Genomic DNA, 12610 nt, shown 5'->3' with positions numbered 1-12610 from the left:
GCAAAATATCTTTTAGGGATTAAAAATATCTTTTCGGGCATCATCTAAATCAAGAATCAAAATGAACACTATTAATTCCAGCTACTTGGGAGGCTGAGGTAGTAGGATCACAAGTTCAAGGCTAGTCTTAGCAACTTAACAAGATCCCATCTAAATAAATAAATAAGGACCAGTGATGTAGCTCAATGGTAGAGTGCCCATGAATTCAATCCCCTGTACTGCAAAAGAATGGCGGGGGGAGGGGGGGTGAGTATACTACTTTGACAAAGTTGGTGGTTTTAGGAAATTTAAAACGAATCAAAACTATTTGTTAAAAAGTGAGTTTGGGGCTGGGTGCGGTGGTACACACCTGTAATCCCAGAGGCTCAGGAGGATGAGACAGGAGGATCAGAAGTTCAAAGCCAGCCACAGCACTTAGTGAGGCCCTAAGCAACTTAGTGAGACCCCATCTCAAAAAAAAAAAAAAATAAAAAGAACTGGGAATGTGGCTGAAATTGCCTATGGGTTCAATCCTGGGTACAAAAACAAACAAATAAAACAAAACTTCCAACTCAGAGCATATTCTTCAGTGGTGAGTAAGGGGATAAACCATACTTAAAATGCCAACAATTTTTAAAAGTTCAGTCATAAAAACACTGTAATATCAAGTGTGAAGGGGAAATTAGTCTCCTTTAAAACAAGGACAGAAGCTATTTCCTATCTGTCTTTGAGCATCCATCTTTTTTGTAAAACTGGAAAAGTACATTTAATGATTTTTCCTGAGAAAACTTAGTCCCTCAATCTTTTCATTCTTTTTAGAGCAGGTTCCAGTGTGACTGGGGCATAGAATAACCTCCCTTTGCAACTCTGTAGGCCTGGCACTCTGAAGGCTAAAGAAATGCCAGAGAATAAAGGGAAGCCCAGACATTTACATTTCCTTAAGGAATTCTTTTGATGGTAGAACAAGAAACAGAGTAATCAAGAGAAGCAGAGATTCTAATCACTGTAAACAGAAGGGAGACTCTAGAGGTGACTCCATATTAGTCAATTTTGAGGCTCCAAGTTATGTAGATTTCAGTAAAACCTCTTATGCTTCAGGGAGTAGCAAGGAGTCCCCAAAAGTGCCTGATGATTTGAGATGTGTTGACTCTGAACATTTATCTGTCTGACTAATGAGGGTCATCAGAGTACTTTCTAAAGAAGGAAAATCTGAGCCGGGCATGGTGGCATACTTTTGTAATCCGGGCAACTCAGGGGCCTGAGGCAGGAGGATCACAAGTTCAAAGCCAGTCTCAGCAATTTATCGAAGACCTAAGCAACTTAGTGAAACCCTGTCTCAAAAAATCAAAAGGGCCAGGGAAGTGGTTAAGTGCCCCTGGGTTCAATTACAAGCATGTGGCGCGCGCACACACACACACACACACACACACAAGAATCAAAGTCTGAAGTTAAATTTTGGGTTGGATATTCCTTCGTCCAATGAATTAGAATTTTACTTTTCTCCATGTCATAAACATAAATAACACTTTGGGGAATATCAAAGATATAATTCTTGCCAGAAATGGAAAATAAAGAGTACTGAAAAGCCTTCTCATGGAGTTAGTGAATAGAAAGCAAAATTCCCTTCATAAGACCTCAGAAATGTGGCATCAGTTGATATTCAGTTTGGGACCCAAATTAAGGAATTAAGGGATGAGCATCACACTAAGAATTTCCATGACCTTTGGGCTTTGATAATAAACAGAAGCATCTGGTTCTGCCATATGTTGGGTAGCTGCAGAACACACAACTGGATGGGGGCCAACACTAGCCAGTGATGCCGCATGTCTCAAGCCTATGAGGCAATTAAATGAGAGCAATTTCTCACTGGGCATACAATTGTCCTCACTAACCTAGAATGTTTAATTACTTTGGCCTTGGTATGTTATAGATTAAATTTAAGGAGGGCAGCTGCAAATCTGGGCTCTATTTTACAACCCCAGGTCTGGTCATTCCATAGGGGCTTTGTTCTATTTGACCACAAGGGGTTTTATTTTCCAAGGTGGCATGACTCATAAAAATGTCCTCCGTATGTCTCTCCCATGTGTCCGCCTTTTCTTTTCTGGTCACTCAATAGTGTGTTTAAATCCATTCAGCAAAAGTGGGTTTACAACTCAGGAAAACAACAGCTATTTTAAATTATTTACATCTCTAAACATCATGCTCTCATTTGAACAGATAAAAGTCTTTATTTCCCTGTAAGTTTACATAAGAAATTTGTTTACAGACTTGTTATTTATACAATACTTGCGAAGCAATGTTCAAATTTCACATTTTTACTGCATAAGATAGCTTCATGTACATCTGTTTGCTTTATCTTCTTGGGGAGGACAGGTTAAAGACCTATGGTAAACATACATCCACGTGACAAAGGAGTGTGTGCAATAGGGCAGAGTAGAATACTCACAGGAAAAGAGTAAATTCAGGACACTGCGTCAAAATGGGAACCGAGAAAGTGTCTTCCATTATAGCAACTACCACCATTTGGTAACTTTGTTTGCATAGGATAGCATTACCCAAGGAGCCTCCCTCCCCCATCCTAGTGAAAGGAAACCCACGAAAAGCGAAATAGGATCTTGGTACAGATTTTTTGAAATGGGAGCCATCTGAGATTCATTCCACTTGAAGAAACCTAAGCACATCCAACTTCAGGAACATCACCAGTGTGGAAATGAAAAGATTAATTTTGGATTGGTAAAGTTAGTGTCTAGAGAAGAACATAAGACAGCTTTGCAAAATCTTGAGTGTTTCACCAAGGATTCCATTCTAAACATCTGACAGTTTTTTGTTCTGCCAGGAAGTCTATGATTTGCTTAATTCAGTATATTTGAGAAGTGCATAATTTTTATCCCTGAACTTAAAGTTAGTTGCTACAGGACCCTGATAATAGACTAAGAAAGTCAAGGACTCCTGAAGGTCACAGAAAAACCTCATCATGGGAGATTATTTTGGCCTTATGTGTCTATAGCATTCATTTGTTTAGCTGAATGCAGATCTTTCCATACCTCTGGGCTCTCGGCCCAAAGGTCCTCTCACTCCTGCAACTGAAGCCAGAATCACTGCTGACCTGGGGGAAGGTTACGTTGTTTTGAATCAAAATCACCAATTTTCTATTGGGAGAGTAGAAAATGGGTATTAAAAGTAAAACAAAGCATCTTGAGAAAAACAGGTACTTTCCTGGATTTGTTTTGCACCAATTATTAGCAACCTAAGTTATAATTCTAATGAATTAATTCTGATGAAGAAGAGCCAACTCCAATATCAAATGACACTGAACAAAGTGACAGATTCTTTCAGAGGTATTTTAAAAACTCATATCTTTCAATTTTCTAAACTATACTAAAGATAGGAGTTATAATAGAAGTTCCCTTATTCAGAGTATTAAGGAAAATAAGACTGATCATGTTCATTTTCTCTTGTAAGGTCTCTCTGGGAATTTTCTGTGGATTCTTCTTTATACTCTCTTCAGTAATAACCACTCTTCATCTTACTGGGGTGATTTTGCTTTTTGGAAATAGCTAAATGTTACCCAGAAGCAGGAGTAGTGGAAAAAGTGAATAGAATATACTTTCAGATGCTGAAAGTGTATAATTTGATAATACAAATGATTTGCTTATGTGTTCTTTAATGTTATTTTTAAGAAGATGAGTTTTAAAAAGAATGTGAATGATGACAGCATCACTAAGATAAGTATTAACTTCCCAAGTGAACTAGGATACCTTTGAAGAAAACATCATTCAATTAGATGTCAAATGCGTCTGCTAAAAAAATCATTAATTGTAATGATTATAATCATATTTAGAAGTGTCCATTTAAACTTTATCTCCTCTGAGAACTGTATTTTTTTAAACATTGGGAATTGAATTTTGTGATTTCATTATTTGAATGCTGTAAAGGGGAAAAAACCCCCAATTTGTGATGTTTGCTAGGATAGTTATTACTCTCAAACAGTTGGAATAAAAGCAAATGCATATAAACATATGCACATAGTATTTGCTCAATTTTAATGGCAGATCTCTGATCCTACATTTTAAAATATTATTTTACTGGAATATGTAGGGGTGTACATGTGGGTACATGTGCAAGAGTGTAACATTAAAAAAAAAATCTACACCCAAAACTCTGTGATGTTTTAGGATTCTATTCAGATAACCAAGAAAGAGTAAACAGGTTAATAAAGTCCATTATAATTCTCTAACATATAATGCTGCTATAATAATATCAGGAATACAGACAATAACTGAAGAACATCAAGATTATATAAATCCTTCATAGTCCTTCAAAGCCTAACAATACATACTTAGGACCTTATGCTTCTGAAACCTTAAGATCATCTATCCAGTCACACCATCATTGTATAAGTAAGTGACAGCAGCTCTGAGAGGTGAAGTACCTGCCGAAAATTACTCAGCCAGTGCCTGGTAACGGTTGGAATGAGATTCCAGGTGGCCTGGCCTGCCCAGGCCTCTTCTCTCCACCCCCTGCCTTAATTCAGTTCAGATCCCACACCTGTAAAATGAAGTGAATGGACTAGCAGATGGTCTCTAAGGTCTCTCTTATAACTCACTCTGTTGCTCCAGAAGTCCATCAATTACTACAATATTATGCTCACTTCAAATAAACTATTTCAGCTCAGAGATGATGCTATAAACTAAGGAAGTCCCTATTTACCAAATCACTCAGGTGCATTCCTCAAAAGAAAAGCAGAAAGAGGCTGTACTCTTAACGAATAAGCCCAAGATAGTTCTTTGTCATTATCTTCTTCAAGCATCTACCATCATCTCTGGCTTCTAGTCTATTTTCATTAACTGTCTCCATTAAGCTTTATTGAGCCAAATGACTAGCTAATATATTTCAATGTAATTATGGGTAATGCATGAAAGGAACAATTTAGAGATACCTATTCTAAACTGTACACTTCATGGTTTCAACTAAATTGAGAAACTATAGTTCATTATATTTCTAACACATATATATGAAAAAATCAAATATGAAAACATAGAACTAAACTTTATCCTTCTTTAAAAATAAACATTTCCTTCGTTAATTTATACATTCTTTCTGTGTCCAGGAAAGAGGATACAATTCTGATCTGCAGCAAGTTTCCTGTCCATAAAGGGGTAAACCATGTCCTATTTCCACTGCTACCCAATCACAGAGAGCTCTTCACGGCCTTTTTTTTTTCTGTCCTCAGCAGGAAGCTGTGCCTCTCTCAACTTTGGAAATGATCTGTTCTCCTAGCAGAAGCCTTTATTTAGCTCATCTAATTTCAGCTGGCAAGGGAAGTATTTGAAGTCAGAAGGAAGAACGAAAGGTTCAGACTTGTCCTCTGAAGCCTTTCCAGGCTACTCTTCCACTGCTGGGGTCAAAGCTGGCCCTCCAGAGTGCAGTGTCTGCAGGCTCTTGTTGCTGTTAAACTCCTCCCCATCCCCCCACCCTTAAAGTGCAAATGTGAGGAAGAAGAAACAAAAGTACTAGCTAGAGAACAAGCAAATGGACTTGGAATTTTATTTATACAAATCTGATCAACTAAGTTTGTCCCTTTTGATCATGGACAATGGCACTCGAGAAAGAGAACAAGGTGGTTCTCTGTGCCCCTTCTTTTCAAAAGGGTGATTTTATAAAAGTACTTTCCATGTAAGGAAATAAAATACACTTTAGTGAGTAAGTACATATACAGAGGGTGACCATGAGGCATGTTGTCATGTCAGTGCAGGGGCCTTTATTTATTTTATTAACAACAGTCTAAGGTTAGTGAAGAATTATGCCTTGTTTGGTTTTTAAATCTAGGAAGCCAAGGAAAACCATCTGAACATATTCCATTGGCTGCAGCCTTCAATTTAAACATCAGAGAGAAAGGTAAGTAGCCAAACTGTGCCCAGCTTGTCAGCACACTTATTTCTGATTATCTGAAAATAAACAACATGCTTATTCTATAGAGACAGGACCTGCTGGAAGCTTATAGCAAGACACACAATCTACTCAAAATAATTCCATATGTTACACTGTAGAATCGCTGTGTGGTTATACAAGGGAAAGTGATCAAAACCCTGTACAGACACCTGATATCGGACTTGAAACGCCAAGTGGAAACAGAACTATTCAGTGTCTTCATTTATACACAATTTACAATATTTGATTCAAAATAAAAATCACAAGAAAAATACATCTGTTTCTGCTACAATTCCTTCCCCTCCCCTATCCACCCCCCAGTGAAAAGTCTTCTAATAAAAGGTATCATATTACCACCACTGTCTTGTTTTGGTCTAATTCTGAGGTTCTGGCTTGAGCCAGGTAACATGAAAAGGAATGGCAATACTTGGGGTTTATATAACGTACACATTTTATCCAAGGATCTCAAGTACTTGCAGTCACATCTCCAGATCTGAGAAATCACGACTCAGTGGAAGCCAGAAAGCTGGACGAATGCTGGGTGGGTTGCATGGGGTGTAAATCTCTTGGCTAAGTCTATGATTAAACAAGGGCAAAGTTGGTAGGCCAGAGCTGGGCTCAATTTCTCTTCTCAAACATATACTATCAGTGAGTTTTACCCTCTCTTAAACCACACATCCATCTCCAGGCTACTGCCTAGAGTTAAAACCAGCTGAAGAAGCTGGGTCCTCATGATAATGCATCAGAATAAAAAGCAAAAACAGGAAAACATATTCATCAGCATCTGGCCAAGGAGACAGGGGCTGGGAGGATTGATTTGGGAGGCCATTCCTAGCAAGAATGAGACAAAGGTGTCAGTTCACTATGTTCAGTTACAGTTAAGCTTTTGGTGGAGTCAATTCCAGCAGAAGTGAAGCTCATGGCATCTAGCGCTTGATTTAAGATAATGCTATTGAAGAAGGTTAATGAGAAAACACAGCAAACTAACAGGGAGGAACTGGCCAAGGAATATATCTGGAGGGCCAAAGTGATTTTCTTTCCTTATCATTTCTATAGGAGAAGGCAAGGGGTAGGAGAAAAGGGCTGGAGGGCCCTTTATTTGCAGATTTTTTTAAAAAATCATTTTTCTCGTAACTCCGTAATGAAAATGTGTATTACGGCATGAAGGTTACAGAACTGCATCTGCTACTGGGTCACCGCTACAGGTCTATGAGCTGATCCACCAGCAGCAAAGACCTGGCTAGGTTGGGAAGACTGGACTCAGAGCTCCCACTGCTGTTTCTAGAGTGCCCACCTGGAAGTGGAGAGATAGGAATTCAGTACAAAACACAGAGGGTTAAGGTTTAGATGTGCAGAGAAAGCAAAGGAGAAAAAAAACAACACAGAAACCTAGAGAGGCAACATTTTACATTTGCAAAGTCTCATATGTAATGATTTTTAAACATAAAATTTAGCTATCTACCACCTCCCACCAAAAGTTTAGGCACTCTGTGTACACCATAGCATAGGCAGACACTTTCTAAAGATGAAGCTCTTCTCGAAACAGTACATTGCCTGAGAATTGCTGGCTTTACACTAGCTTTCTGTTAACATCAAGCCATCCCTTGATCAATTTTTGATTTGGGGAGAAATTAGTTATTAAAACACTGTAATAAGAACATGCTTTAAAAAAATAAATACATGGTCTGATGGCAATTCAGTGTTTTATAGCATGTTCAAGTGATTTCAATTCATCAAAGAGGAAAAAGCATGCTCTGAGAATGTCCAAAAGATGTGGCTAATACAAAAGCACCATGTTAATTTCTTTGGAAAGAATATTTATTACAGATTGTTCTAATCATAAAAAAAAAGTTAAGAACTTTTGATATATATCTTTAAATTTCCACTGATTGAAGATCACTTTATTTTTGGCTTGATACTTTGTAAACTAGTTGTTAGTCAAACTACTTCTACATAAACATCATGGTCAAGCTTTAGGTACCTCTATCAGTATCTCCATCTCTACCTATCTATACTGGTCCAGCCTACAATGAATGATTGTCATTGCCTCCAATGTCCTTCACTAAACGTTGACTCTTTCCCCCACTTGCAGATTAGGTACATTATTATTTTGATAAGAGCAGATGTCAAGCTCTTCCTTATTCCCCCACCTCTTTCTTACCTTGTGGGTTTTTGGTTATCAATACAGGAATAGGGTCAAACTCATCTTCTGCCACCTTTTCCGAGCCCTCAGGGACATCAAAACCTGAGATGAGATTACTATCTTCTGCAGCTTAATACAGAAGGCAAGCACACAAGTAGAAACAACAGAGGTAGAGATTAGCAAACAGAGAGAAAGGGAAAGAGGCACAAAGTTCCCAACAATATATTTATATATATAATTACTGGAGTTCTTAAAGTTGAAAGTACTTATTTTTCTGAGTTGAAATAAAAGTAGGGAAACAGAAAACATAAAGATATGGAAAATGCTTTAGAATTGGCCATGTTAAGTCTTTCATAAATGATTAGGGAGAAGGGTTACTGGGAGAATTTTCTCTACTATTTGTAGGACCATTAACTATAATTATTGTGAAGTATCTCTTCAATGTTACTAATTCAGAAAGGCACAAGAATGAGTCAGCTGTTTTCTTTATTGAGGGAAAAGAGGCCTGGCTAACATGTTCAAAAAACTCAAAACTAGGAGTGTCGGGGAGAGAGAACTAGCAGTTCTTTAAGAAGTGATGACTGAAGGGGCAGGGGGTGCAGCTCAGTGGAACAGCACATGCTTAGCATGTGTGAAGCCCTAGGTTCAACCCCTATCCCCAAGAGACCCCAAACCAACAATAGGTAAGTATACACAAGGCAAGTAAAAATACTTATAGAAGGGCTCATTGTTCTGTGAATGGGAAAAGACTTTCAAATGACTTAGTTGCCTCAGGGAGCAGTAGGGCATAAAATCTCCTGCACTGAGACTTCTAGCAGAAGTTTTTAAAAATGTTTTCTCCAATCTAATTAAAGCAACAGTACCAACAAGTGCTAGCTGAGCAACTATTTTGCAAGGGATGTTTCTCTGTAATTAGATACTGCTGCTGGCATACTCCTGCCACACACCACTGTCTAATCAGGTAACTTCCCTTTACATATGCTATAAAAAAATCATTTTAATGCTATCAGAGATAAAAACAAAAGCTCAGCTATTACCACTGCAAACCATGAGCTAATTACTTTTAGTCATCTCTGGGCAGCTTCCTTCTTGAATTTCCCTTAGAAAGGGCTTCAGCTGTTCCTTTTCTATGTATTTTCTCCTTCTAGAAAACCACTTTCATTACTCAAGCAGAGAAATAAGTTTAGTAAATGCTTACATAGAGGAAGTCAGTGTACCTACCATTGTCACAAACTTCTAGCTGAACAAAACTCAATTTAAGCTACCTCTGTCCAGTAGAATTTCAAATCAATATTAATCCAAAACTAAGAAGTAAAAATGCCAGATGAAGAAGAAAAATCAAGTAATCAATCATGATTTTAAAATGGACAAAATTTGAAACTGTTTAAAATTCAATCTCTGAAGAGCGACTTTTGAGGAACACCTGTTTCTTTACTGTAGTCATAATTGTTCAAAACCTTGAATCACATTTGATGAACAACTCTACTTTCCAAGGTCAACAAGTATCACATTAATAATTATAGTGAGTGAGTAGACAGTCAGCTCAAGCATTTTTCTTGGTTGACTGTCAAGGTATATGGTGCTCAAAGGCAACGTAAAATATCACCTGCATCCAGTTCTTGCCAGAAAGTAACACCCTCACCAATCTGTTGTCTAAGGCTTATTAGATATTCTGAGAGGTATCATAACAGTGACTAAGAATACAAACTCAAGTTTTCTATAAAAGGAAGTTTAAAAACTTTATAGCAAAGACTTTTGAAAAGGGAAACTTAGGAGCTGTTCAGCTCTTCTCCTCCCGGGATACCTGTGGGCCTCAGAAGAAAAATTTACCTTTATGGGCTGGAGCAGAGATTGCTATGGGAGCAAACTCTTCCAGAAGGTCAGCAGTAGGGTTAGAAAGCAGAGAGCAGTCAAGCAGGGAATCTTCCCCAGTGAGAGAATCTGAGTCCAGTTAACAGCATTCCAGGTCAGTGACAGCATTAAATGGCACATATAACAATATCATGAGATTAGATCTAAGCCTTTAAATTATTGCATTTACAAGTTATACATTCAAGCCAAGGCGGGAGAAAGAAAACCAAAAGAAACTTGTTAAGTCCTCTGGATTTCTAACCACATCAACATGTATTTCTAGACTCCTCTTAACATTAACTTGGAAGTATAGGAGACATTTTAGCTCAGAGGTTGCTGGTTAAGCAAGTCTGATTTGGATGCCAGTACAATTTTAACAACTTAGTTCTCAGCAAGTACCATTTCAGAAAAAGGACTTTGCAATTTGTTTCATTTCCCTAACACTCACAGGAAAAGACTTACCACACTGAAATTGAAATTGGTATTGAAATTAACCAGGAGAGTTGATCTAGCTCTTTATTAGTAGAATGTGATGAGATTAAACAATACTTTCTAGAACTCAATCAGATTACCATTCTAAATGTGTCTTGTTAGTATTCTTGAATTTAAATTACTCCTTGAACACCTAATTTGTTTTCAGTTAAAGAATGGAAGGAAGACAAAAATTCAGAGTTCAAGCATTTCAACAAGGATTGTTTTTTGGGAGAGTTTTCTAGGAGAAAATATCCAAGTGAAGACAAAGAAAACGAACCACTTTATCTTCTGGGGTAAATTTTTTCACCTGAGTAAGTTTATGTTCACATTTTCAAGACCTCTAACTGCTGATTTTCTGAGTCAGATAATCAGACACTTTTATCAAGGTAATTATAGACTCAATAAAAATGAATGTTATCAAATTTGTTTTTATAAGCAGCTAAGAAATTCTACTAAGACTGAATGTTGAAATTAAGGTGAAAGTAATGTTGAATCCAAGGAAGAATCTGGTTTTGCCTACAATTTAACAGCAAACCACCCCTAGATGATTAAAGCACTGTTCTGGGTAAAAAATGTCAACCCATAGGAGATGTGCTCTGCAGATACCCACTGATGTTCTCAGGTGGGAAAGACGGCTGGGCAGTCTAGAGGGGGTTTACAGCATGGCCACTCTGCAGAGTTCTTTAATTAAGGAGGTGGAGAGATCTGCCACTAGTAAAAAGAATCTTGAATAAAGAAATTCTATAACCAGGGTAAGCCTAGGGCCTACTCTAAAAAGAGCACAAATCCAAAAAGTACCCAGTTCTTCAGCAAGGAAAAATACATCCAACATCTAGACACCAGGGCTATAAGAACAAGTAGCCACTCTAGGAGAAACTAGCCAGGCTAAAAAATAAGCTGATGATCATCTGCCAGAGGTAGAAAGCCACATTGATCAGACTCTTCAGCTACTGAGATCCCTGACTGACCTGTGCGGTTTGAGGTCACAGACTCCGTCTGAGATGGGAGGCGCTGGGCAACTGGGGGTTCCAGTCCTGGTATGAGACTCTCAACGGCAACATCAGCTTTTTCTTTTGTAACAGAGCATTAAGAAAGGAGAGGAAAGGGTAAGGGAAGGAAGACAGAAGTTTCAGGAAATTCTGTGAAGGCTTTCTTCTGTGAAATTTCTGTACACAGGTTGCTAAAATACCAGCCTCAGCAAGATGGAAAGCACAAAAAGTGACTATTTCTGCTGCTTTCAGTGTCTAGATTTCACTGTTAGAGCATGGAACACAAGCCTCTTTCAAGCATGAGATTTCTACCATGTTAGAAGAGATTAGCTAAAAGCCACCTTAAATTCTTCTGCTTTTTTTAAGTAACAAATTTAGAGTAAACATCCTCTAATCTAATGCAAAAGCCTCAAATCCATCTCATCTCCATCCCATAGTGTAGCTGGGAGGCATTCTGCACCAAGTCATGTTTCTCAACTGAAGGCCCATTTTTTCTGTAGGGCCATGGCATTTGTGAATTCTAGGACATTTTTCCCCCGAGGCATTACCAGGTCTCTAATGACTGCTCCTCCTAAAGTACAGAGGCCTTGGACATTTTGTAGGTTTTGCCTGCCTTGCTACTGGAACACAAAAAAATATAAGCAAATAAGTAGACTGAGTCTTGCCCTAGATTCTATTCAGGGAGCTTAACTACTGGACAAAGCATTTTCTGGTACATGCATTGGCCTTCTAAGGAAGAATCTGCTATATCCCATCAAGTTCAGTAAAGTAAGGTCCAGTTAGAAACCAATTTTTTCATGATGCTTTTGCAACTGAATTCTTCACATTTCTGTTCATTCATATGAAATTCATTCTAGGATCTGTTAATCAGACACTTAATTCAAAATACACATACATTTCATGCATGATTGAAGAAACAGATGGTGACTTTACCAATTACAGCATCGGAAGTGCTACCAAAAGGATCTGCCATAGGCAAGAGTTCAGGGAGCAGAAGAGACGTGTCAGGAGATTTGAGTCCCTCAATTAGTTTTTCTAGGTTGGGCAGAGAGGTAAAGAGAAAGCAAAAAAGCAATGAGATATTAAAGCAAGTGACTCACTCACTATTTTCTTTCTTTTTCATTTTTTATTTTAAGTAAGGGTCTTGTTAATTGCTGAGGCTGGCCTCAAACTTGCAATCTTCCTGCCTTAGCCTCCCAAGTTACCAGGATTACAGAGGTGTGCCACCCTGCCGGTATTCACT

At 38.1% G+C, this 12610-nt stretch overlaps 1 protein-coding gene across 13 annotated transcripts in view; it reads right to left on the bottom strand.

Moving 5' to 3' along the window:
- Positions 1 to 12610, bottom strand: part of Aak1 (AP2 associated kinase 1) — a 175003-nt gene that overhangs the window by 8678 nt on the left and 153715 nt on the right. For 4 of the 13 annotated variants that reach the window (XM_078029067.1, XM_078029066.1, XM_078029068.1 and 1 more), the window contains 4 exons: positions 12301 to 12402; positions 11347 to 11448; positions 9884 to 9994; positions 8072 to 8182 (listed from right to left, as the gene is read on the bottom strand). The exons of 2 other annotated variants lie outside the window; for them this stretch is intronic. In XM_078029067.1, coding sequence (XP_077885193.1) covers positions 8072 to 8182; positions 9884 to 9994; positions 11347 to 11448; positions 12301 to 12402 — 426 coding nt within the window. Of the gene's footprint in view, positions 1 to 2182; positions 7205 to 8071; positions 8183 to 9883; positions 9995 to 11346; positions 11449 to 12300; positions 12403 to 12610 lie in introns of those variants that run through there. 7 more of the 13 variants (XM_078029072.1, XM_078029073.1, XM_078029076.1 and 4 more) reach the window with 6 other exon arrangements.

Source organism: Ictidomys tridecemlineatus, chromosome 12, assembly GCF_052094955.1.
Source record: "Ictidomys tridecemlineatus isolate mIctTri1 chromosome 12, mIctTri1.hap1, whole genome shotgun sequence".
NCBI classification, from domain to species: Eukaryota; Metazoa; Chordata; class Mammalia; order Rodentia; family Sciuridae; genus Ictidomys; species Ictidomys tridecemlineatus.
The sequence above is the reverse complement of the archived record's forward strand: the minus strand, read 5'-3'. Positions and strand labels throughout refer to the sequence as shown.